General features: G+C 42.0%; 1 protein-coding gene across 2 annotated transcripts in view; it reads right to left on the bottom strand.

Moving 5' to 3' along the window:
* TEK (TEK receptor tyrosine kinase) overlaps positions 1-27,317 on the bottom strand; it is a 108,330-nt gene that overhangs the window by 64,869 nt on the left and 16,144 nt on the right. For both annotated transcript variants that reach the window (XM_084788109.1, XM_084788108.1), the window contains exon 2: positions 3,955-4,266. In XM_084788109.1, the coding sequence (XP_084644235.1) occupies positions 3,955-4,266 (312 nt within the window). The remainder of the gene's footprint in view (positions 1-3,954; positions 4,267-27,317) is intronic.

Genomic DNA, 27,317 nt, shown 5'->3' with positions numbered 1-27,317 from the left:
TACAGCTAGTGCTCAGAACTGAAAAAAGAACTGTTATCATTGAGATTGCTATACGAAAACCTATGTGGAGGCCATGGACACAGTTTCTGACCTAGGGATCATGAAATCCCATTTCTACTGTTTATAAGCACCTTATTTTGAATTCTGTTATTTTATCCAAGTGTCTGAGAGCACAGCTGTGTGCTCCTCTGATCACACTTCATATATACATAGAAACATAGCGCATACATACATAGATATAGACAGACGACAGATAGGCACATATATACATACATAATCTTACTTAAAGTTTAACATCACTGTGTTGGTGTTCTTATACCCATTTCACAGGTAGTGATAAATGAGACCAACAGAAGTCAACTAACTTTATTTCAAGATGTAGAGCTGGTAAATGGTAGAGAAAGAATTCAAATTTAGATGATATGAAGCATAAAAGCCACCCCCATCTTACTGTCGTTCTCCATGTAAGCCTGCCTTGCCTATTTAACTGAACTCTTCATTTACCTCTGTGAGCCAGGCTCATGATCTGGCAGGCTCATGGGTGACAAATAGTTTTTAACTTCTAGCACCCTGTTCGATAGGCTCTGCATATTGTCATTTCTGTTTCATCAAGGGCGACTCAAGACAGCCCCAAGAGGGACTGTTGACACTTCACACTCTAAGCAAATGGGGCACAAATCTCAGATATCATCTTTAGGAATGTGGAAACTCAGCAAAATGACACATGCTTTACACAAATCAAACCAAATGACATGTGAAAAATAACAGAGCTGCCCTTCAGACATGATAGCTTTGGCACGCCTCATATCCCTTTGTTCAACCTCTGTTCCCTCTGCGGAGCGCTGCATTCCTGGGAATGTCTGCCCCGTACCTTTCCCACTTGCCCCAATGTCATTTAAGGGTGAAAAGTATAGTTTTGCTTTAAAAAGTCCTTTGTTTGTGAGGAACAGAGATTTTATCACTTTTGACCTTAAATTGAGCTTGCTGCCTCCAAATGTTTTTCTTACTGCACTTACCAAACTCAAAAAAAAAAATGCTTTCAGGTGGATGTCAGAGAGAGGCCGCTCCTAAGCCCTCACTACTTGAGTCTGAGGTAGTGTAGGCACTGATGTCTGGGCCCTTTGGTACAAGCACAGAGTCTCACGGGGCTTGCTCAGCAAACTTCTAACCCAAGTCTCCATCTTAAAAGAGACACAAGTGACTTTAAACACCTTTAAGGATCTAAAAAGCCCTACAGGAACCAGAGAGGAGGCTCTGCATGGAAAGGCTCTCGCTGCCACGTCTGCCCCTGAGTTGTGTCCCTGTGAAGATCAAATGTGGAGAGAGAACACCAACTTTACAAAGTTGTCCTCTGACCTCTGCACCTGTGCTGTAGCCACACGCGTGCACACGCACACAAATAAAAAATTAGTCAAAACTAAAAGAAAATTTGTAATAATTAAACAAATAAATGCCCTGAAGGTTCTTACATGAAAATATGCAGAGGAGGTCAACTTGCCCACATCAGCTTTGTCGTTTAAAATTAAATCCCTGAGAAGTACAGAGTTGTGGATCAGCGGTTAAGAGCGCTTGTTTGAGCAGAGGCCTGGGTTCAGTTCCCTGCACCTACGTCGTGGCTCACAACTGCATGTAAGCAAAACACCCATGTACATAAAAATAAAATAGAATAAAACTTTTAAAAGAAAAAGAAATTAAGCCTTGGAAAGTACTCACAATACTGTTATTTCATGAATGGCAACTCTTGAGCCCTGTGACCAGGCAGCAGAAACTTTAACAAGGTGTCTTTATTTGAGGTGTCACCCATTTGAAACAGGTGGCCGAGGGGAGAGGGGCCAGAACACTCCCTTGAGATCAAGGTGAGGTCATGAAATCTGTGCCTTCCTCACAGGAGACAGCATCAAATCCATCAGACATCCATCTGCCTGCCTGTCCATGTCCAGAAGCCTCAGAACCCATCACTGGATAACCTTAGCTACCCCAAATGCCAGCACACTGAGACTTCAACTGTGGAAGAATGGCTCCATCCATCATACACACCCCATGGAGCAAAGTACAGGGGTATATATACATACATATATATGTATATGTATATATTATATATAATGTGTGTGTGTGTGGAGAGAGAGAGAGAGAGAGAGAGAGAGAGAGAGAGAGAGAGAGAGAGAGAGAGAAGGCTCTCAAAATTTTCCTTCAGCATTCTAATATATTTTCTGAATAGAGCCTGGGTAGTCAGCCACTAAAAGTAAAGCGTGGCCTCCCTTCCTGGAATGGTATCTTACAACGAGGGCCACAGTTCCCCGTTCTTCTTTAAGCCACACTCGTTGCCATGTAAGATTGCAGTGCTCCTCGCTCAGATTTCCGGGGCAATAAAATTGAGGCATGAGTAACAGCATGCAGGTCCCAGTCTAGAGCCCAAGAAGTCTCAAGTTTGCATCTGTTCTCTTCCTCTTCTTTCACCTCCATAAGAACAATCCTAGGTTAGCCCGCTACAGACAACAGACACACTGAACCAGCCAACTTTCTCCAGCCACGGTCAGTCCAACAAAGCGAGAGCCAGCCAACTCTATGTCGTTTTTTTAAAATAATACTTTTTAATAAGATTTATTTATTATTCATACAGTGTTCTGCTTCCATGTGTGCCTGCATGCCAGAAAAGGGCACCAGATCTCATTATAGATGGTTGTGAACCACCATGTGGTTTCTGGGAATTGAACTTAGGATCTTTGAAAGAGTGGCCAGTGCTCTCAACCCCTGAGCCATCTCTCCAGGGCCCCCACTATGTAGTTTTTAAGCCCAGTTTTTCAAGCTTTAAATGTTTTTAGCTGTGTGCCTACTTCTGGTTATGTTACATAATATTTTGTTCAAATATTTAACTAAATAAAATATTAATTAATAATGATTATACAATTATGTTGTTTATTAATTATATTACATTAAGTATAAATTATATCTCATAAAAATAATTAAAATAAAAGCATCATTGATATAAGAAAGCAATTTAGTTGAGTTACAGATAGATATTTTCCATTAAATTTGTCTATTTTTAATTAACTTATTAATTTTTAAAGGTTTTTTTTTAGATTTTTTTAATAAGTATGAGTACTTTGTCTGCATGTATGTCTGTGTGTCTGGTGCCTGGTGCCTTCGGAGCTCATAAAAGCACATTGAACCACTTGAAAATAGAGTTACGATTGGTTGTGAGCCATTATGCATGTGGGTGTTAAGAAGTGAACCTAGTTCCTCTGAGAGAGCAGCAAGTGCTCTTAACCACTGAGCTATCTCTCTAGCCATGAGACTTATTTTGAATATATGTGTCTGAATGTGGGTTGTGCACATGTGTGCAGGTGTCCTCAAAGGCCAGAGGAAGATGTCAGACATTCTACAGCTGGAGTTCCGGGCACAGTGCGCCTCTGGATGTGGGTCCTGGCAACCACACCCAGCTCTTCTGTAAGAAAAGCCAGCGCTCTGAACTGCTGAGCCATCTCTCCAGCCATGTTTCTGAAAGCTTTTTTAGACCATATTTTTCTTTAAAATATCAACTGCTTTTAGGAACATGTATAAACAGGCTAAACAAAATATCAAATAAAGAAAGTATATGAGCAATGCCAAAATGGGCAATAATTTCGGCAGAGATTGTTTTCATATTATGTAATGCAACATAGTTATATGTTCATAACATTATGAGACAATTGGAATGTCCAACATATTTCACACTATGAACTAGACACGACATATAGGAAGGGTTTGGCCTGGCTGGTCCCAGTCTATGGTGGGGTTGGGCTAGGCTGTACCTTTCATCTCTAATGTTCTTAGTAGCTGAAAGAAGCAATGCTGAGGAGGACTGTCTTCGGTTCCTGTACTCAGGCCGCTCGGATGACCTCGAAGATAGCCGAGGCTGAGCTGGGTGTGTGCCCCAGGGAACCCAACCGGCCCGTCACTCAGAGGCTTGCTTACCTTGTTGGCGCATCTTCACGGTTCGTATCCTTACTGCCTGTCCTCGAACTCGACCTTCACAGAAATAAGCACCGTTGATCTTGCTGGCCTTGTCTCTCTTCCAGACAACTTTTTTTGCCCATTCTCTGGTTGCATCTTGAGTAACTTCCAGTGGGTCTTGGTGCTGGTTCATTAAGGCCTCAAAGTCCCTTCCTATGGTGATGGGCTCATGAGGGTGCCATCCAGAGGCAATGCAGGTGAGGGATGTTTCAGCATCAGACACAAGAGGTAGGGAATTGATCAAGATCAGGTCCATGGCTCCTTCTACTACTCCTGAAAAGAGAGGACATGATGTGTGGTGACAGCCATTAGCAAAGCTCCACAGGCCAGGCTCCTATTGCTGAAAGCCTCATTTAAAAACAGTCAGACGGGAGAGTTGGATATGACTTTCTCACGTACTCTGGTGCCTCACCTTTGACCATGTCCCCTGGAGGGGGAGGCCTGGTGGCACTCAGAGGAAGGACAGCAGGTTACCAAGAAGAGACTTGATACCCTATGAACATATACAAGGGGAGGTAATCCCCCTCAGGAACAGTCATAGGGGAGGGGAATAAGGGGAAAATGGGAGGGAGGGAAGAATGGGAGGAGACAAGGGATGGGATAACCATTGAGATGTAACAAGAACAAATTAATAAAATAATATATATCTTGGAAAAAAACAGTCAGATGAACAGTCATTTGGAAACGTTCTGAGCATGTGCCTATATTCCACTGGGCACAATCAAAACTCTTTACCAAGGAGTCAAGTCCCGTCATCTGCAAGACCTTATTATCTCCACTTCACTACTACATACTCACCTGCAATAGACTCCCCCCAAAAACAGTGTGTGTGTGTGTGTGTGTGTGTGTGTGTGCACACACACAAACACATATATATATGTATATGTATACACCCACACATCTCCCTACTATATTTATTGAAACATAGTTGCTTGAAGCATTCATTAAATGTTTGCTCAATTGAGATAACTAATGAAAGTAGTATAATATTAATAATTATTGTTATTAGTTTTTAATTAATGAATTGATGCTATCATACTACTCACTAAGCATACTAAAGATACATAGCAGCTATATGCAATCATGCCACCTTTATAGACCTTCATTTTCCAAATATTATACAGTTCCCTGTGTCAATTACTCACTAAAGAAACCTCAGAGGGGGCATCAAAGTATGTCAATGTCACAACAAGACATGAAAAAAAGGCTTCCTCTTGGAGTAGTTTAGACCAAGAGAAAGCCCAAACCTGCTTCTCTCCCTGTGTCTTCAATCTGTGTGTAGCTTGTGGTCTATCGTGTGCCCATGTTACCTGTCTGATATCCACGTCTGGTCTGTGTCTGTCCACGCTGCCTGTCTATGTTACATTTTGCGACAAAGAGCTCTGTTTAGTGTTTATTCAAAAACACAGGAAACATGGAATGGGTAGGGAATTCAAGGTGTACTTTTCAACAGAAATTTTAAACGGAGTTTTACAAGAGGAGAAGTGACTCTGCTAACTAATTAGTACCCATGATAGCATGAAAACCACACACACGCTATCAAGCTATATCTACATGGAGCTTCCAGCTGGTGTAGGATACTGGTTATTTATGGCTATCTTCAACCTGGTGGCTTCTTTCAGCAAACAATCACCACAACATACAAATGTACGTAGATTATTCAGGATGGGGGATGGGAGGGGCATAGTTTAAGATTAAACTATGCATTAGCTAGGCCATAAAAGCTGACTGCATGGGAAATCCAAGGCAGAGTAAGATTCAGTTACATTGTTTTCTTAAATGCAGGTTAAACAGGTTAGAAGGCAGAGTACACAGTAGGACAACAGATTAAATACATAGTCTTAAACGCTCTCAAGATATATTATGGACTTGTTTACAAGGTCTGGTAAAAGTTCAGCCTCTTCAAATGCAGGAGGTATTTTCAGAAAAAGGTAATAATATGGTTCCACATTAAATTCCTAAAGAAAATAGAGAGGCAATGAATAGGTGAAGTCTGTTAGAATTCTGCTTCAGTCTGCCTACCTATTATGTCATTGCCTACCTGCCATGGGCATGTGACCCTGCCCAGTATATAAAAGGACAGACCTACCTTGACCCCCCCCCTCTCTCTGTGAGGTACCCTTTCCCCCTTTCCTTCTCTCCCCATGCTCATTTAATAAACCTCATACAATCTAATACCTGGCATCTGTTGTCTTATTATCTTATCTTAATCATACAAAAGCCTTCATTTCTGTCAGGGCCTCATCCGCCTCACCTTTACAGTGATGCTCATTAGATGCATGCCTCACAAAGACTAAGTACATAAAGCACTTACAAGTGTTGTCAGTCATAGATCCAGCACCTGATGACCATGATCCATTCCCCTTCACTCTGCTTCCTGAACACCTAACACCAAACCCAGCCCTACTGCCTGACCTTAACATTTAGTCCAGAAACAAGAAAACTACATTACATTTTAAGAAATGAAAACCTGTGCTGGGGGAAGGACTCAGTAGTGGAGTGCTCATCTGGCATACCTGAGGCCCCGGGGGAAGGACTCAGTGCTCATCTGGCATACCTGAGGCCCCGGGGGAAGGACTCAGTGCTCATCTGGCATACCTGAGGCCCCGGGGGAAGGACTCAGTGCTCATCTGGCATACCTGAGGCCCCGGGTTCAATCCCAAGCGTGGATGAGGGTAGATAGGTAGCCAGACAGGCGGCTTTGCCGCCCTCTATAGGCTCTAGTCCACCCGTCCTCATGCCCCTCCATCCCCTGGCCCCTCATCCAATTTCCCTCTTCTTTTAATGCTTAGATTACAAGGGAACAAATGTCATCATTTTTTGCAGAATGTCACAGGCAGGTGGCCACAGATCTGAGACTGAGTGGCGTTTATTTACCAGACCCTGCTGGAGCACTTAGCAACGTGTCGCTCATTCAGTTTGTTTCCCGAGTCAGTTGCCAGTGTCTGCTGTGTGCAGTGGTGCTTTGAGGATGCTCTTACTAGGAGTTACGGCGTTATCTGATTACTCAGGAAGAAGAATTTCAAGGTCAAGTCAATGTAAGTTGGATTTACAGTTAGTTCCATTTCGTACATGAGAAGGAGACGGGTGCGCATAGCGTAGTTTCCCAAGCCTGGTCTTGAAGCACCCTCTTACTTCTAATCTCTGGAAAAGGGGAAGATGGGAATATGCCTTAGCTTCATTTTGTTGCTCTGCTAAAACACTCTGACCAAAAGCAACTTAGGAGGAAGAGAGTTTACACTCCTAGGTCAAGGTTAATCATTAAGGGAAGTCAAAGAAGAAACTTAAGCAAGGACTCTAGGCACAGCCTGTGGAAGAATGCTGCTAGCTAGATTGTTTCTTGACTCACTCCCTGCTCCTGTTTAACTGGATTTCTTATGTCGCCAGGACCACCTGCCTCAGGAGTGGCGTTTCCATCAATTAAGAAGCAAAACAACTCTCCACAGACATGGCCACAGGTCAGACTGATCTAGGTGACTCCTCAGTTAAAACTTCTCAGATGCCTCTAAGCTGTATTAAGTGGACAATCAACCCAGACAGATCATAAAATGGTTGCAGATAGGATGAGCCGGAAAAATCTCAATGTGAAATTCCAGCCTCCAAAAATAACTCACGCTCACACTTCCCCCTCCATCCACAAAGCCAGCCACGCCCCTGACTGCGCACCAGCTCACCTCCTCCTGTCCTCACTCTAGGCACGCCCTCCAGAAGGTTTTCCTCAGGAAGGAAATAGTCATCCCTCCAACTAGCGGCCCCATTCAGCCCCATTTCTAAGTCCAGTCACTGCCCTGCCAAAGCCATGACATCTGCTGTCAGCTTAGCCTTGGCACTGGGCATGGATCATTTTACAACTTTAGGAAATAAGAGTTAGAAACGACCAACTAGGTCTGAGTCGGTTTTCTTCATGATCTTGTCCCCCTCAGCTCCTGAGGCCCTGCAGGGAGGATGCCCAACACCTGTGTAAGGAGCCAGCCATGACTGTGTGTGCCAAGAATTCCGTCACTGGGGGTAGAGATCCATGGGTACAGGTACGTGTGCATGTAAATGCGCATGGATGTGGGGAATAGAGGTGCTGTTCCTCAGGAGCCAACCCCCTTGCTGTTTGAAACAGTCTCTCACTGGTACCTGGGTTATTGATGGGGTTAGGTTCACTGGCCACCAGCCCTGGGGTTCTGCCCGTCTCCACCTCTCCAGCTCTGTGATTTCCGGGCTGTAGCAGCACACCTGCCTTTTATGCCTTCCAGGAGTTGAACTCAGGTCTCCGCGCTTACGCGGCAAGCACTTTACCAATGGAACTATCTCCTCAGAGCCTCCTTTAGCTTTCGGTCATGCTGGGGTTGAACTCGGGGTCATGTGAAGGCTAGGCCACCACTCCGCTGAGCAAATCCTCAGTCCTTAATATGTTTTCACTCTTAGATTGCTTTCCATTTGATATTGCTTTGGATAGGAATCTATTAATAACAGCATGAAAATGAAAATATTTCTCTTTAGAAGTAGTCATAGGATGGCCTTGGACCTGAATCAACACCTTGTATAATCAAATTAAATTGAGTTCAAAATTAGAAAAAGAATCATGATTTTAAACTTGAGTTAAAGAAATCATTATTTTTCATTTTCTTGAAAGGTATTCTTGAAGTTTCTAAGAATAAAAGGTGTAAGATCAACAGAATGAATGCAACATCCGCCTCCCTCCTCCACACGTGCGCACGCCCGCACACACACACACACACACACACACATTCACAATCTTTTTGAGTTGCTCATGTTTGGATTGTGTTTTTACATTTAGAATCTACATTTGATTTTATTTGACAAGAAAAATAATTTTGATTTGTTAAACATATTCAACTCATTTTCAATTTTAACTCCTTTTCAAACAGACGAATGAAAGTTTCGGTCATGAATGTCAATGAGAATTTGCTCCCCTGTAGCACAGGAATAGCACACTCCAGACTCAGGTGCACACAGCTCCAGTCACCAGCTTCTGATTAACCCAGGGGCTACTGCCAGTCTACCTCAGAGGAAAGCCAGTAACGTTACCCCCTCCCTTCTATAACAGAAAAGGATATCTTAAGGACATGTGCATTTGAAATGACTATTAGTTCTTTCTTGGGCCAAAACACTTCAAAAACCAGGTGAGGGGCAATTAACCCAAAAGGCCCTAGTCAAGAGCTGGGCATGGGGGTGCACGCCTTTAATCCCAGCACTCAGGAGGCAGAGGCAGGTGGATCTCTCTGCGTTCCAGGTCAGACTGGTCTACAAAGAGAGTCCAGGACAGCCAGTGCTACACAGAGAAACCCTGTCTCGAAAAAACAAAACAAAAGAAAACAAAACAAAAAAGGGATGGGGGGTGGCCTTAGCCAAAAGCAGTCCTGGCATTTAGACCCTGGTTATGAGACAAGGAAGCAAAGATAATGCAAAAGCTATGTAGAATAGTTGGGCAATAGTTTGAATTCTAGTCTAATTATAAGAGGAAACTTATCCTTTAAATAAACTGCATTTAAATCTCCATTAACTAAACTATTAAATGGTAGGCCCTAGAGACCTCAGCTCTCTCATGTCTTACAAGCAAAGATGGAAAATCAATCACACTGATGAACATACTGTTAGTACCATGATAGGGAATCGCCTAACTCTGTGGGGTTGTTTAACAGTGAACTTAGTAAGGCTTGGCTGGCACGGGAAGGGAAAGTCGGGAGACAGTTAGCATAAAATAGCTGTGAGGTCAGTGAGGCAGCTTGGAGGACAAAGCAATTCCCTTGCAAAGCCAGTGACCTGTGTTTGACTCCTGGATTTCATATAAAAGTGGAGACAACTAGCTCCATAAACTTGTCCTCAGACGTCCATCCACACGCTATGGTATATGAACGCATGTGCACACAAACTAACAATGTAAATAAGTAAATTTCTAAAATAAAATAAAAGAGGATTGGGTTACTGAGGCTATTCAAGACGTGAAAAGACAGAACTGTTGGTCAGGATTTTTTTTTAATTAAATACTTGATGGGACTACCTTCTTAAATCTTAAATTTGTCCTAAAACTGGCATTAGATTCTACTGGTTGCATCCTAAACCTATGATAAGCTACTTTTGGGATGTGTCTGCCTTGCAGTCTCCACAGAAGGAATCCAGTCGCCCAGCCCTGTTTCCCACAATGCCTTCCCTTTCCTCTTTGTTCTCCGTGATCCTGTTATGTACACGGCAAGTGTCTGAGCAATGGCTTCATCCTCAAAGCTCCTCCTAAGATGTTAGACATCCGACAAGATAATCCCAAAATGCACAAGACTGGAAATAGCAAAGGAAGCTATTAGTGTTTTACTGTATCACAAGGAGCTGAGAAGCAGGCATCCTGGAAGTGACCGTGCAGCATCCCTCTCACACACTATTTTCACGCACATACAAAGGCAGTTTCTCCCAGTGGCATTCCCACTTCTCATGCCTGCTTCTGAGGCAAATGAGACCCTTGTCTGTCTGATGGGGGGGAAAGACATTTTTCCCCATCTACAAATTCCAGAAATTTCCATAGAGAATAAATAATACTAGTTATTTATACTTAGGACAGTTAGTTATACTTAGAATCAGTCCACTGGTGGCAATTTTTTTAATTTCCAAAGATGAAGCTGAGCATCCGTACACTTTGATTTTGTTAGAAATTTGGCACATGTGCACACTGACATGCAAACTCTACCTGAGAGGCACTGGAGATGGGAGGACTGTGCTATTATCATGCAGAGGAAACTTGGAGTCGTCTGATAGAAGCTGAACATTTTACAACCAAAAAGAAAATGCTGAAGCCAGCCCTCGAGTTCTCACTTTTCGCTGGTTCCCTTTCTCCCCTCTAGGGTAAATAACGTAAGTGACCAAATTTATATTGGAGGTGAGGGACTTTAGAACGTTTACGAACCTGTCAGGGTAGCACGGAGAGAAACTGGAACAACGGGGAAAAGGCATTAAAGAGAGGCCATCAAAAAGTCAGAAAAGACATAAGGCAAAGGGAACAGAGATACCCAGGGATGCCATGCCCAAGTCTGACATCAATGAGCTCCCCTATGGAACTTCATGCAAAGAGCCTTTTCTGCTTTGAGGATGCGCTGCCCTTACCATAGCCTCTTCTGTTGAGTGGTTGGACCTCTGTGCACCATGCTATTTTCGGGGGTGTTAAAGGAAGAGCCTTGCTGGCGGAAGGCTGTGCCTGGGAGCATGCCTCCGGCTCCCCCCTCTGCTGCCTGCGCTTAGAGTGTGAGTGGCCTCTGCCACCAGCTCCCACCACTCCATGTGCAACCGCACCACCAGCCCAGAGCCAACAAAGATATGAGTTGAAAGAACTTCAGCGGCCATGCAAGGTAGCTGACCTTAAACCCAGGGGACTGTTTTTGTGAGTTGTGCTATTTGCCTCACACAAGCAAAAAATACTCATCCAACAGTGAAGTGATCAATCGCAGAGTTTTGTCATGTCATCCTTATTTATAAAATGGGAACATAGCTTCTAAACCATTAAAGTTTGTACTAAGGGGCATTTTTATTAGCATGGCAAAAAGTTATATGTAACAGTCTCTGTTGCCTGTCCCCGTCTCAAGTAAAGATGATTGTTTTCCTCAGAGGTCTTGGAGCTAAGGTACCTCAGAAAAGAGAGCTCACAGTGCTTGGTGTTCTGCTGTGTGTCTGTGCTCCCCTACACCTCAAACTCTCATGGACAGGAAGCGGTCAGGTTGATGGAGCTCTAGGGAGGACTGTGTGTTTCTTTGGTGCTTTCCCTCTTCTTGTAGGGTTGACTTGAGTAGGAAGCTACTTCTCTGAACACCAAAACCAGACACACACCTTGGCAGGACAGGATAAGAGGTGACTGATGGATAGATGTACATGAACAGTTTGCAATAGATATTTGCACTGAACTGACCCAAAGCCCAGTGTGTCCTACTGGGCCTGAGAGCCCTCCTTGACATTTCTCTTTTAGTTAAAAAAAAAAAAAAAAGCAAATGTCTTTATTTATGGTGTGTGTGTGTATGTACGCACCCACATGCATGCCCTGGCTTACGAACTTTCTGGAGTTGGTTCTCTCCTTCCACATGTGTAGATCCTAGTGACCAAACTCAGGTGATCACTCTTGATGGCAAGTGCCCTTACCCGCTGAATCACTGGGGCAAGAATGACAGATTCTGGGCCAGGCATAGTGGTGCACGCCTTTAATCCTGGCACTGGGGAGGTCGTCAGATCTCTGTGAGTTCAAGGCCAGCCTGGTGTACAAAAACAAGTACAGGACAGCCAAGGCTACACAAAGAAACCCTGTCTTGAAAAAACAAAAAAAGGAAAAAAAATTACAGATTCTGTTGTTTCAAAAGTCCAGGAACAAAAGTATTTAGTGTTTCCACAAGAAAAAGTTATATGCTCCAAGCGCTGGGTCCTCACAATATTCTCATCACAAAGACATGCTTGGCTAGCATTTTAATGCTAATGCAAGGGAGTGGAGGAACAATGTCAGTTTGATTTTTACAGTCAGAGAATATTCCACAAAACTGCTGGCAGGCATCCCTTATTAACTATTCATAGGCTTTTTAGGACAGAAAGAACAATGGACTGGCAAGTCTTTTAAGGGAGCCGATTTCATTTTGTATTCCAATCAGACACTCTAGTGTGTATCCACTATTTCCTTTTAAGACAGATTATAGTATACCAGTTTAGTCACTATCTCTGTGTGAGACAGGCTCTCACCATGCTGCCTGGGCTGGCCCTGGACTTCTGTGCCTAACCAGTTCCTCCTACCTCAGTGTCCCAGATGCCTGGGACTTCAGGCATGTACAACCACACCAGCCAGTGTGCCATGTATGTGCCCTTCTCTGGCTACTTTCCCCTTCCCTACCCAACTCTAGATCTGTGCAGGCTATTTGGGTCTTTCCAGGCCTTGGCTACTGCATAGCACCAGCAAGAGAGAAGGATGGAAAAAGAATTTTTGCCAGGACAGTTGTTCTCCCAACTCCTTTCTCCCTGAGACTTCTCCAGTGCACAAGCCTCTCTGGCCACTGCTCTCTCGAGGTTCAGTAACTATTCCCTTGGGCCTGTGGATATATCCTGATCATAAGCAATAACTATGAACAAATAAAACCATATCTGTAACTCAGCAGGAACTGTAGTGGAAGCCTGGGGGAGGATGCTTCCTGCCTAACCCTCTCTGCTCACACTGTTTCTTATACAACTCAGGACTATTTGACCAGGATGGTTCCACCTAGGGTGCGCTGGGCTCTCCTACATCAATTAACAAACAAGAAAGTGCCCCACAGTCATGCCATAAGGAGCAATCCCGCTTCCTTGGTGACTCGCGTTTGTGTCAGCTGACAATAAGATATAACCAGCATAACTATCATAACCGAAAGCCGAAACTCCCCACACCATTTTTTTACAACTATAGAAAATATAAAGTACTTTAAAGTACACCAAATGTGAGGAGGTTACCTTTCCATAACAAGCACTGTTTGATGAAACTATAACTAGTTAACAGGGCAGCCTGAATCTCAGGCTAGGATCCCATAGCACCTTCCAGCTTACTGAAGACAGGGGAACATGGAAGCTGGACAACGGTGGGGCTAACTGAAACGTCTAATCTACCAGTCATTACATCTAGAACCACACAGACCAGCAGAGCTATTGTTAAAAATAGTATGTTTTCATCATTAAACTTCTTAAAACTGGGTCTCATTAAAGCCGGGCGTGGTGGCACACGCCTTTAATCCCAGCACTTGGGAGGCAGAGGCAGGCGGATTGTTGTGAGTTCAAGGCTAGCCTGGTCTACAAAGCAAGTCCAGGACAGCCAAGGCTATACAGAGAGACCTTGTTTCAAAAAACCAAAAAACAAAACAAAACAAAACAAAACAAAAAACAATTGGGTCTCATTATGCAGCTCTGGCTAGATTGTAATTTTCCAGATAGAGAGCAGGCTAGCCTAGAATGCACTGAGATGTAAAGGCCTCTGCCTCCTGAGTACTGAGATTTAATGTGGTGTGCTCAATGAGCCAGGCAGCCTAGTTCACTTATTTCTAATATTTAAAAAAAAAAACCCTTAAATTAACAATCTTTATTGTAGAAGATTAAATTGAACCTCAAATTTCAAAGTAAGTTAGCAAACTGCTTGGAAGGGAAAGGAAGATGAGAAGTTGGTTCGCAAGGGCTGTATTTTCACAAGGACTCAAAATTTGCCTCCACTATTATTAGACATCGATGAGCACTGAGTAATGTGTGCTTCTCAAAAACATATATGCAGACAACAATAATATTTAGAGTCAGAATGCGTATACCTCAAGTGACTAGGGAGCAGACCATTACACTGTCCCAGCCAAAGAACCAAAAGGGAAGAAAGGAGGGGACAAAAGAGAGCACTGAGCAAGTGCAAAGACAATCAAACCATAAAGCAAAGAGTGTTGGAAGGTAAAATTGAGAATTCGTTATGATTTAAAGATCAATGCTGAAGCTGACATACAAGAAGGCAAATATTCAAAACTATAGAAAAACAAACCTTCCAAGACAATGCTAGTAAGAGACCCATAAAACTCATTAACTCTGGAAAGCAAGTGGATGGGCAACGTGTTCAAACACAGACTGAAGGTGCGCAGTTGAGTTTTCCTGACTTGAATACATTTGTATGGCTCAAAGACAATATTCAAAATAATTAACAATGTGGACCAGCCAAAACAGACACCTTATCAGGAAGGGGATCCGAGACCCCCACGGGCCAGACATTAACCTTTGTTGCTGTGTGATAGGAGGCGTAGGCAGCTAAGGTGGCCCAGCAGACCTGCCTCCAGTTCATGAGTGAGTGGCACAGGGTTATGTCACTCACGGGCAGCTCAGCTCATGCAAGAACTAGGGCTCGACGGCAACGCGAGCCTCGTTCTTCTCTTCACCCCACCTTCCTACTTGACGACACCTGACAAAAAACAACTTCGGAGCCCATGCTCCCATATCATCACAAAACCCTACAGCACACTACAACAAATCAACTTAAACAACATATTTTGTTGGAGGAGAAAAGCAAACCAATCTCTCTCTCTCTTTTTTTTTAATTACAAAGCTATCTTCTAAGGAATTATTTAAAAATATTTTTAAAGTAAAAGAATCTCTAGAAAATAAAAAAGAACTATAATAATCTATAATATTCCATAACAATCTCACTGCTTTCAGAAGCAAAGCTGTCATAGTTTTGAATATTTTGTATTTTTTATTATTATAATTTACTCACATTGCATCCCAATTATAATCCCCTCCCTCTTACTTTCCTGTTCCTACCCTCCCTCCCTTAGACCTCTGTCAGGTGGGGTCCTCCTCCCCTACCATCTGACCAAGCTCCATCTGGATAGCCTGCATCCCCTTCCTCTGTGATCCCACAGGGACTCTCAAGCCAAGGGGCAGTGATCAAAGCGCGGGCACCAGAGTTCGTGTTAGAGGCAGTGCCCACTCTTTCCCCTGCCCCCCACGTGGAGAATGAGACGTCCATTGGCTAGATCTGAACAGGGGGTCTAGGTTCTCTGCTTGCAATGTCCTTGGTTGGTGCATCAGTTTGTGCAAGCCTGTAAATAAATCAAACAGTATTCTCAGGAAATAAAATGTAAGGAAGGAAGAGACTGAAAATAAAGAAAAAATTATAATTATGATATTTCAATAACTGAAAAAAGCTCTCATTGTCAAAATTCCAATTAGAAGCAAATTAAGTCCAGCCATTCATTAAATGACTTGTCATCTATAGATAGTATGGTTTTATCCTCGGAAGCCAAATATGCTTAAAATATCATATTATATGAATATGTGACTGAATAACTAAACATAAAACCCATAGGGTCTACAACTGCAAAGTTTTACCATGTATTTTTTAAGTTCAAAGACATGGAAAGGCATTGTGTGGTTTTTAACGAGGTAAAATGGGGCTGTAGCGGTGGCTCGGCACCTAAAACTACTAACCGCTCCTCCAGAGCACTCACATGCTGGCTCACCGCCAACTACAACTTCAAAATCAAACAAGAACAAAAATCAGAGATTGTTTACAAAAATATGTAAGAAACAAAACAAAAATAAAAAAAATAAAGACATGGAAAGATGTGTGATTTTCCCTAGGAGGAAGGGGGAGGGTAGTGAGATGGTTCAGTGACATAGGTTCAAGTCCCAGCACGCACCCATGTAGTGACTCACACCATCCATAACTCCTGTCTAAGGGGATACAATACCCTCTTTCACTTCCACAGGGGCCGAGCATGCAAGAGGTGCACAGACACATGCAGACAAAATACTCACACATAAAAGAAAATGAATAAATAAATCTAATTTTTAAAAGACAGACTGTCATTAAGATGGGAAGCTTCCACTAAGTCAGTGCATAAATTTGATATCCTCCTAATAACCATCCCAATGGGCAGCACAGAAAGGAAGAAAGAGAGACGCACAAACACAAAGGTGATGCTTCGTGTGAACTTGTCTGCATCAGCCCAGGAGAAACGGTATTTCACCTTCATTCATTAGGTCAGCAGGCCATGATCACAAATGCTCCGCCTATCCCTCTGTACCTATGTGTGCCTCTGGCTGTACAAACTCTTGCTGTTCTTATGTCTAGCTGAGGGTAAAGCTGAGCTGCACTGTCTGAATAGATGGCATGCAATCCACTGGGGAGGCACAGGCAGGGGTGCATACGGGGATGTTCAAATTAAATTAGACCAGACCCGGAGCCCGAGATCAGTGTCAGGAAAAATAACAAGCAACCCAGGACCTCACAAATGCCTGCAGAGGGTAACTGGCTTCTGAAGAGAGGGCTTTTCATTCAGCTCTATGTAGTAGCTATCTCTGGATGGCAGTACTGTACGCAAAGAATGAAAAGGTAAACATCTTATATATTGACTCCGTGGGATGAGAGGAAGGGCGCCTCCTGAAGACACGCCTGAGCAATCCTCGCTGCCTCCAGACACTCCAGTAGAGTTGTATAACTCGAAGCAAGTCATGGAAACTTAGCACTGTGAAGCAACGGGTAGCAGAGGTCAGGGAACTGGGGAACCCTCAGTTTCAGTTCTGACTGTCAGGTATTACTTAAGTAATTCTGAACCATAAAAGTTATTTAGCCTTTGCTCCTCAGACTGCTCATGTGTAAGTGGAGGTCAAGGTTCTTATCTCTACGCGTTTCCTTGCAGATAGATAAATAAACACATACCTAGGGAAAACATCTTTTGTAGATTTTATAGATGTAATATTAAATGTGTGGAATAACAGAAGCATGAAGGGATGGGAGATGTTGGTGAGCAGGCATGAAGTTAGGAGACAGACGTCTGATTGTCTACTGTACAGCTGGGTGACTGTGTGAAGTGATGATGCTTTGCGTACATTTACAATCTAGACAAAGGAACTCTGAAAGTTTAACATAGCCCGCCATGCTAGCACACGCCTGCAACCCCAGCACTCAGAACCACTACACACAGAAGTAGAAGCAAAGAGCACTAATTCAAGGTTATCCTCTGCTATACAGGAAGTTGGATGCCAGCCTGAGGTCCTGTCAAGAAAGAAAGGAATAAGGGAAGGAAAGATGGAAGGGAGTACAAGGAAAGGAAGTCATAAGAAATTCTTCATCACAAAAATGATAAATTTTTAAGAAATGCATTTTCCCTGGATTAAATAGTATGCAATGAATTCATGAGTTAAAATATCACATGGTACCCCATAAGTGTGTACAATATGTATGTGTCAATTAAAAACAGAATATATGACAGCCAGCATCCAAGAGGCTGAGGCAAGTAGAGAGTGAACCTATGTTACATAGAATACTACAAGACCCTCATCTCCAAAATAACAAGAAAATATGAGACATGTGGATGACGATACAGTGATTATAATAATGAGCATTGTGATAGAAGTGATGATTTATTATTCTGGGCATATTGATTTATGATCCCTTACAGTTGGAAAGCCAATGCCAAGAAGGCAGGTTATATCACAGCCAGACCTTCCTAAGTGACAGCATGATGAGGGGTTATAGCCACGGGGTCCTACACCTAACCAAGAAGGTATCTACAACCGGTACATGCTGGGAAAGGAGAACCAATTTTCTCCAATGGAATCTCATTGTGTAGATTAGTCACACTGCACGGCAGGCTCCGTGCCCAGGAGTAGTTGACCAATACAAAACTAATTCAACAGTACTTTCATGGTAGATTTTTTTTTTTACTTTGTATGGCCAGTTTTTATCTTAGTGGTCTTTTGCTGATTTGTTTTGGTATCTTTGCTTTGGGGGGAAGGGGTATTGTTTTGGTTTTGTTTGTTTCAGAGAGAGAGAGACAGAAGGAGAAGGAGAGAGGATAAAACAGAGTTGAGTGGACAGGGAGGTAGAGGGGATCTAGGAAGATTTGGGAAAGGGAAAAACATCAAAATATATTATGTAAATGTTCAGTAAATAAAAACCAGTGTCATAAGCTCACTTATTAGAACACGTCCTCCCTATTAGACAAGTCAAATTATTAGACCCATCTTAATTATCGCTTTACATGTTATCTGATTAGAGCCTACAGAAAGTGAAAGAGGTAAATCAACTAGTCATGCCTCATCTTCTGGTTGCTAACACATGCTTGTATCACTGCCTTAGCCAACGACTCTTCAAACAGAACATCCATCGTCCATCACTTCAGGTTCTTGGCTCTCGATGCCAGAGCATATCCTATAGCAGAAGAGTCAACTGAGTGAGGATGTTAACTAAAGAGATGAGCACGCAGACTCCCAGGCATGCCCTTCACCCTGACCAGCATGGCAGCTGCTCAAGTGCCTTGTTGGAGCCTCTAGTTCTCTCTAAGGCCAGTACAAAAGCTGGATGGATCACTAGGTAGTTGGAAGGATAAAATGGCCATGGTGGAAGACTAGAGTTAAGCTACAGGCCGTTGTCATTTTACCCACACTCAGTTGATGTAGCTTCTAGGGCTTAACAGAAAGAGGGAAACATAAAAATGAATAGGTCCAAGGTCAGGAGCACATGGTATTAACCATTAGCCACGAATTCTTGGATATGCCCAGTTACTTCACGGCCCTAAAACTAAGCCATGCCCAGCCTTTAATTTTAAAAAAATGTGTATTTGATATTCTAATCTCATTTCTGGAATTTACCTTCATACTTTTCTCATTCCACACTCTTTCCTTTAGGTAAAGACAAAGTGATGAGCAGACTAGAGCTAGGCAGAATGTATGCACCGGAAGCCAGAATTAACTCCGTGACTTTGCATTCTAAGCAGTCCTTTCTAATTCATGGTCAATAATCCCATGCTTAAGACTCTAAATTTTCTCTCTCCCAGCTATGTTTTACAACACAGCATAGAACAACTATGTTCATATGCAAAGGCAATGATTAACAGATGGTCCCATTCAAGCACCCAATCCTGTATTTGCCTTTCCTTCATTATCTGTGTGTAATATAGTTATATGCTCAAAGAAACATACTGGCTGCTGACTGAATTGTACAAAACAATTATATCCAATTTTTCGTGTGAATGAAACTTATTTTGTAATAGAAAAATATATCTATTTTAATGACACCGAAACACACAAATGCTGTACTTTATAAGTGTGTCTGGGGGTGGAGAGAGGGTTCAGCTGTTAAGAGCACTTGCAGCCCCTGCAAGGGGCCCACATTCCGTTCCCAGCACTCACATAAAGTGACTCACAATCACTGTAACTCCAGTTGCAAGAGACCCTTCGCAAGTATGGGCACTGCACACTTGTGGTACACATAAAGACACACACACACACACACACACACACACACACACACACACACGTACATGTTTTTAAAAATAAAAGTCTTTATCTAGATTCTTACTAAGTTTTTATTCCCAAACTCCTAAACTCAACTAAATATTATGAGAGAAGCATTTGTTACTGTCTCTTGTCTTACTTTTTTGGCCATTAGAATAATTTAATAAAAATGGCCACGGTAGAAATTTTGTCTTTGAACACACCATGTATCTGTCATACTGATAAACTGATAAATATTACAACAGACATCAACATTTTATGTACTCAAAATAGACAGCAATCATAATAAACATGGGAAGTGTGGTCACTGTTTCTTATCTGAATTAGGTAATACTAACTTTAAGATGAAAACATGCACAGTACTTCTAAAACTCATAAACATAACATGATATCTCACAGCATTCTGAAAGTTACATAAAAGACATAACCCTCCTCATGAAATACCTAAACACAGGGAGAGGAAATGGCTTAAGGAGAATATTTAGTGTCCGCTAACATGCTAATGCATAACTTTTATTTATGTACACAGGGACAAACTGTAGAATCATAGGAGCCCACACCTCAGCTGAAGTCAAGTACAACTTCATCTCTTGAGTGTTTCTTTAGCCTTATCATAAATTTAAGAGAGCCTTGCTCTACAACGCCGAGTTGCTTTCTAAATGGCTGTGGTCCGTGAGCGAGCACTGTTACCAACCTGGCACATATTCTGAATGCTCTTACTGATCTCTAATATTTTCTGCTATGACAGAGAAAAATGATGTCTTGTTTTGAATGAATCTCAGAGCAAACTTCTTCATTTCCTGGTTGTTTTGTTTTGTTTGGCCATGTGTACTTTTACCCCTTCTGTGCGTTTTTCCCTTTTCCCTATTTTAATTTTATTCTATTGATTTCAATTGCTTTTTTAAAAAACAAAAACAAAACCTTACAGAAGCTTCTCAGCCTCATGAGGTCCCATTTATTAATTGTTGACCTTAAGGCCTGGGCTGTTGGTGTTCTGTTCAGGAAGTTGTCTCTTGAGGCTGTAAAACTTCTGTAAGGCAGGAGACACTGTAACAGAATAAAGCAACAGCCTACAGACTGGGAAAAGATCCTCACCAACCCTACATCTGACAAAGGTCTAATATCCAAAATATATAAAGAACCCAAGAAATTAAACACCACCAAACCAAATAACCAATTGAGAACTGGGGCTCAGAACTAAACAGAGAATTCTGGACAGAGGAATATCAAATGGCTGAGAAACACTTAAGGAATTGTTCAACATTCTTAGTCATCAGGGAAATGCAAATCACAACAACTCTGAGATTCCATCTTACACCCATCAGAATGGCTAAGATCAAAAATTCAAGTGACACCACATGCTTGTAAAGATGTGGAGAAAGAGGAACACTCCTTCATTGCTGGTGGGAATGCAAACTAGTGCAGCCACTTTGGAAATCTATGTGGTGCTATCTCAGAAAACTGGGAATAGGACTTCCTCAAAACCCCGCTAGTGATTCCACTGCTTGCAATATACCCAGAAGATGCTTCATCACACAACAGGGACATATGCTCAACCATGTTCATAGCAGTCTTATTTATAATAGCCAGATCATGGAAACAGCCTAAGTGTCCCTCAGTAGAAGAATGGATAAAGAAACTGTGGTACATTTACACTATGGAATACTACTTAACTATTAAAAATAAGGAATTCCGGAAATTTGTGGACAAATGGATTGAACTAGAAATGATCATAATGAGTGAGTTAACCCAGAAGCAGAAAGAGTCATATGGTATATATTCACTTATATTTGGACACTAGCCCAAGGGGCATGCCCCATGAAAGTCTTCACTTACCAGGAAAGTGAGACAGAGGGGAAGACTTCCTATTGGAACTCTAGGTGAGAGAAGCAAGGGAGAATGGGAAAATAGAAGGTTCCAGAGGGTCCTAGAAATCTACAAGAAGGACATTATGATGGGTGGATCTGGGCCCGGGGGTCCTGCTCAAACTATGGCACCAGCCAAGGACAATACATGCAGTAAACTTCGAGCCCCTACTCAGAACTAACCAATGGACAGGACATTTTCCACAATTGAGTGGAGAGTGGGGTCTGACTTTCACACAAACTCTTGTGCCCCATTTCTGACCACATCCCCTGAATGGGGAGACCTGGTGGCACTCAGAGGAAGGACAGCAGGTTACCAAGAAGAGACTTGATACCCTATGAGCATATACAGGGGGAGGAAATCCCCCTCAGTCACAGTCATAGGGGAGGGGAGTGGGGGAAAGCGGGAGGGAGGGAGGAATGGGAGGATACAAGGGATAGGATAACAAGTGAGATGTAATGTGAATAAATTAATAAAATTTTAAAAATAAATAAATAAAAAATTTAAAAACACAAGTGTTACTTTTATCTTTTCCTGCCATATTTGTTGCAAGCATTTTTTCTGATTTTGTTCTTTGTCTCTAAACTTTGCTTATTTTTGAACTAGTATTTATATGACTGGGTAAACTGACTTATTTTTAATGAACATGATATCTCCCCTGCCAGGAAAAATTTTTCTTTTTTTGTGATTTTTCTCCATTTGTTAAGCTTAAAAGATCTTGCTCCATGTGAAAACTCAATTATATGTTTACTTCTTGTGAGCGCTGATTTATTGCCTGATTTATTGCTGTCGTTTTGTGGGAGGATTTTTGTTGTTGTTCGGTTTGGTTTTGGTTTTTGAGCTAGAATTTTATTCTGTAGCTTTGGCTAGCCTGAAACTCACTATGTAACCCAGTCTTGAACTTGTGGCAATCCCTCTGCCTCAGCCTGTAGAATTTTGATTGCAGGTACATGCCACTATGCTCTGCTTCAGAAGAGACGCCCTTATTAAATAACTTTTTCCAAACAAAACAGTTTTCTGGGACTACTATTTCCTTTCTTCATGATTTTGTATTCTTTATATTATATTAAAGTTTCATAGAAATTCAGATCTCCTTTGCTCTTTCTGGTGATCTATGTATCTGAACTTTTGATACTGTCCCTCCATGATTATAAGGCTACTATAGAGACCAAGGAGAGAGCTCAGCTGAAAATGCATTAGCTGTTTTTTCCAGAGGACCCAGGTTCAATTTCCTGCACCGAATGTCAGCTCACAAGCATCTGTTATTCCAATATGAGGGAATTTGAACTCTTCTGGCCTCTAAGGACCATGTACATGGTGCACAGACACACATGCAGGCAAAGCATCCGTACACATAAAAACAATAATAATTTTAGGGTATAAAGTGTATTGCAGCCACACTAAGACCTAACAGACCTATTCCCAAACACTAATTCTTTTCAGAACTCTCTCAATTACTTATTCTGCTAAAGACAGTAACTTCATTGTTTAATTTAAAAATTCATAATTATTTTTTATTCAGTTTCAAAACTAATATCTCTGGGAGTTTTGATGAGTATTATTAGGAAGCAATTTTTAGAACACATGGGACAAAGATTATAAAACGTTGTATCATATATAAAAATACAGTGATGAAAATTATATGGAAACATTACAAAGACATCTCTTTGCCCAAGGTCATCAGTTTAGTGGGAACTTAATCACTTTTGCATATGTCATGTGGGTCACAACTGGATAGGCAGCTTAAAGCCTGCAGAAATTTGGAACTGTGGTTTCCAAGATGAGAGAAGATGCCGTGAACAGCAACGGGCTGAGGGAGTGAGCACTCAGCCTGGGACCTTGCACTTCTTTAGCACTAATGCCAAAATGTGGAGAAAATGCTTCTCAGCCACTCAGAGCAGAGGACGGAGGACAGAGTGACAACAGAAAGTCATGCTCCTGTAGAAATACCGAATCATGATGGGTGTTTACTTGGCTTGTTTTGCAGAGTGGTACATGCAAGGGAAATGTTGGAGGAAGGTCCAACTGTGATCACAAATGCTGACTTCAGTGCCTTGGGATCTGGTTACCTCCCTGCTGTGGGCATCACTATGAATGCTGAACTATCTCTTGTAACCATATGATGATAAGGAATGTTCCCCAATTATCCCTGAATGGCTAACTGTAGATGCTGAAGCCTGTGACTGGGCAGAAGAAAGGGAGGCAGAGTTTTAGGAGCCAGGCTTGGGTTCGAGGAGGAGAAGACAGGGGAAGCAGATGAGGTACCAGGAAGAGAGAAAGCCGGAGAGAAAGGAGTTGCCATAAGGCAAGAAGGCAGTGAGCGTGTGGCTATAAGGACAGACTGATGGAGCAGACGCTGCCCAGGAGTCATCAGATTGGCTAGTGATTGGCTTTTACATAGGAGTGGAATAGCTCAGAGTCTGTCCAGCATAGTGCTTATGGCTTAAAAATAAATTATAGTCTCTCTCTGTGTTGGTCATTGGGGAACTAGCTGTTGTAATAATTTATTGTATCAATATAGAAAGAATAATTATTCATACCACAGGGAGGGGCCCTCAATACTTATAGATGCTATCTCTATGAATATGCCTGCTACCTAAGGTTGACTTGTGTCCTCAAAACACAGGCTGCATTACTCCCCAGGCATCTGAACGCACACGGAGTCCACGTCCAGCTTGGAGGAGCGGGCATCCTTCTGCTCAGCTCTCACACTATGAACTGCCTGCTTTTAACTTATTTAGGGACACTTTTTTTTTTTTTGCATTTTTGTGCTTTTTGTTTGTGATTTTACCTCTTGAAAGCATCTCTAAGCCCAGCGCTCCAGCACTATCTAGCTTCCTAAGCTCAAGAAGGTAGATGAGTTCCCACAGCATAAAAAAAAAAAATGGCTTGCTCTGAACAGGTGGAGTTGTGTATTGATCTCCTGACGTAATCAGAGGCTTACAGAAGGCTGGTCCTGTGCTCAGGGCTTACAGAACAGAGCTACCACAAGCTACCTACTGAACGTCTAGCTACAGATCACACTGCGAGAGCAACCTTCTCTGCAGCAAACTGTGTGTTTTATTCATGATTATACCCTCAAAGAATCTGACCCATATGGTGGATGGAAGAGGGTGTCCTATAACCTATCCACATACACACATACTAATAAATAAACAAACATCAGCCTTAGGGGAAAAATAGTTCTTGGTGAGGCCAAGAAAACTGTGGGCACTGCTTGACAAAGTTCCATTGCCTGACGACTAAGCACCTCTGCCATACACCCTGAGGGCACTGTTTGACAAAGTTCCAGTGCCCCAACAACCAGGTGTCCTTAAGGCCTGCTTGACAAAGTTCCAGTCCCTAGATGCCTCGGATTGATCCTGACTACAGAAGTTCCCGTTAGAGGCTTCTCACCAAAGGCTAGAATTGAACATTAGTAAAAGCTGATACTAATAAAAACTAATAAAGCCATCGATGATTCCCCGGGAAATACAGCTTTGCAGAAAATTGAGTCATTCATAAAACTTATTCAGATTTATTGGCAAATTAAGATATGAGTTCAAATTCATGATTAAACTATTAACAAGCAACTCTGGTAAATGATTTAGAGGATTTCAGAAGAATTAATAAAGAAGAAAATTTTAGGGGAACTTTGAAGGCTGACAACCTATAATTAAAATCATTAGGTCTTCATGCTCAGCTTTGGAAACAAGGAACTAGTTTAGAAAGAAAAGAGATCCTGACCATGCCATTATCAACAGACCTTGATGCCTACCTAGAAGCAAAAGAAAACAGTTTTAAAATTCTAAGTTTCCTTCACAGGATTATAATAAAGATAGAAATTGCACTGAAGTAAAAGTTTGTGATGAGGTTAAAGGAAGACGTTGGAAACAGTCTTAAACTTCTAATAGTTTTCTATTCTTTACAAAACTACAGTAAAGGTAGAAGTTGGGTTGATATAGAAGCTCAAGACAAAGTCACAGAGACAGGCATGTTGTCTCAGTGAGCTGCCTGCCCTTCTGAGTAAACTTGACAGGCCAGGACTTTCCTGATGTTCTGGAAAGACAAAGGGACCAGCTGCTTTTAAGTTAAAAACAAAAAGGGGGGCACATAATATTTTTAAAAGACAGCTAAAATAAGGAAAAGAAAGGATTAATTAAGGGTCAGGAAGACAAGTTTAGAGTACCAGGTGGAGGGATTGATCTTTGATGTATTAATCATATGCCAACTCAAAACAAAAATCAAATTGAGTTGCTTTGTTCAATACCTTTTGTAACTGTAAGGCTTTACGATACCAATCACAAGGAAGAACGTTTTTTATTTTATCCTAAAAGTTAATTTTTACTTCTCAGGAAATTTGCTATTTGCTTACTTTTTTTTCTTTGTTCCTATATACTTATGTAACCAAAAAGATTTCAAGCTGTGTAATCAATGATTAAAGATTTTAAGGAGATGATTTTGTGAATAAATAAAGCTTACAAGAGACATAAGTTGTCAGAGTAGGTAAGGCCATCGAGGCTTCCTCTCTGTCCCGTAGTCGCTCATCAAAAGAATTGAATGGTGTCCTGTGTCTGATTCTTCCTTCCCTCATCGCTCTTACATGCGCCCTTCTTCAGGGTCCGACCCTCATCCGGAGCTGGACTCCGGCAACAGGCGCCTGAGAACAGGGACCTGAAGACGGGGTAAGTTTCCCCCCTGGCTGCTTCGATGTAAGAAGACCCTCACTAGGGTGCTGCAGACCCCAGTACAAGACAAGGCTGGGTAAGAGGGAGAAGTTGAGAAAAGTAAAAAGTAAAAATGGGCCAAACCAATTCTTCTGAGAAACGTATGTACATAGACATTCTTAGAAATTCCCTTAAGAAGAAAGGCATTAAGATCCAGGAAAGTGGTTTGGTAGAATTTTTACAATTTGTACAGAAAACTAGCCCTTGGTTTCCAGAGCATGGAACTTTAGAGTTAGAAGTCTGGAAAAAAGTTGGAAGAGATCTAAGATATTGGTAAAGTCAGAGTGGCCCTGAAGAGGTGCCTATTCAGGCTTTCTCTTTATGGGGACTTGTTAAACAGACTCCAACTGCAGAGGATTTCCCTGATGATATTACCTGATCCCCCAATGTTTCACCTTGCAACTTGGGATTTTGCTCCAGTTAAAGTTACAACTGATGCTGTAGGTCTTCTGGGAGGATAGAGTAATGAATATTTATTACATCGAGAGAATTATAATGTTACATTTGAAGGTGTTTCTGATTCATTGCCTATTTGTTTTTATACTGATCCTGCTTCCCCAGTCAAGGGCTGCTTTTTACTTGCTCAACATACTTTGATTGCTGACTCTCCAGGAGGAGTAAGCATAACTAGTCGTGGGACTATAAATGTTAGAAACTTTTGGGCTTTGCAGATTATGCTTCCTGCTCTTAATGATGGTAAATATGAGAGTACAACTTTGCCTTTGCCTCCTAAACTTTCCGCTTGCCCTAATCCTTCGAATATAAGTGACTCCTGGAATCATATTTCCCCTGAAAATAATTTTTCTAAATGGTTTTACAAATACTTCTGTACATTATCATCCTTTTAATACATTTTTTACCATCACTGATTGGTCAGTTAATAGCCCCAATTTTGATTATTGAAGAGTGTTTTGAGGCCCAGTACATGAAATATTCTTATAATCACGATGTTCTATTCCCCTGAAAAGTTTAGTGCTTGGTATACTCCTGGCTGGC

This window comes from Acomys minous (assembly GCF_964271855.1).
Source record: "Acomys minous genome assembly, chromosome: 1".
In the NCBI taxonomy this organism is placed as follows: Eukaryota; Metazoa; Chordata; class Mammalia; order Rodentia; family Muridae; genus Acomys; species Acomys minous.
The sequence above is the reverse complement of the archived record's forward strand: the minus strand, read 5'-3'. Positions and strand labels throughout refer to the sequence as shown.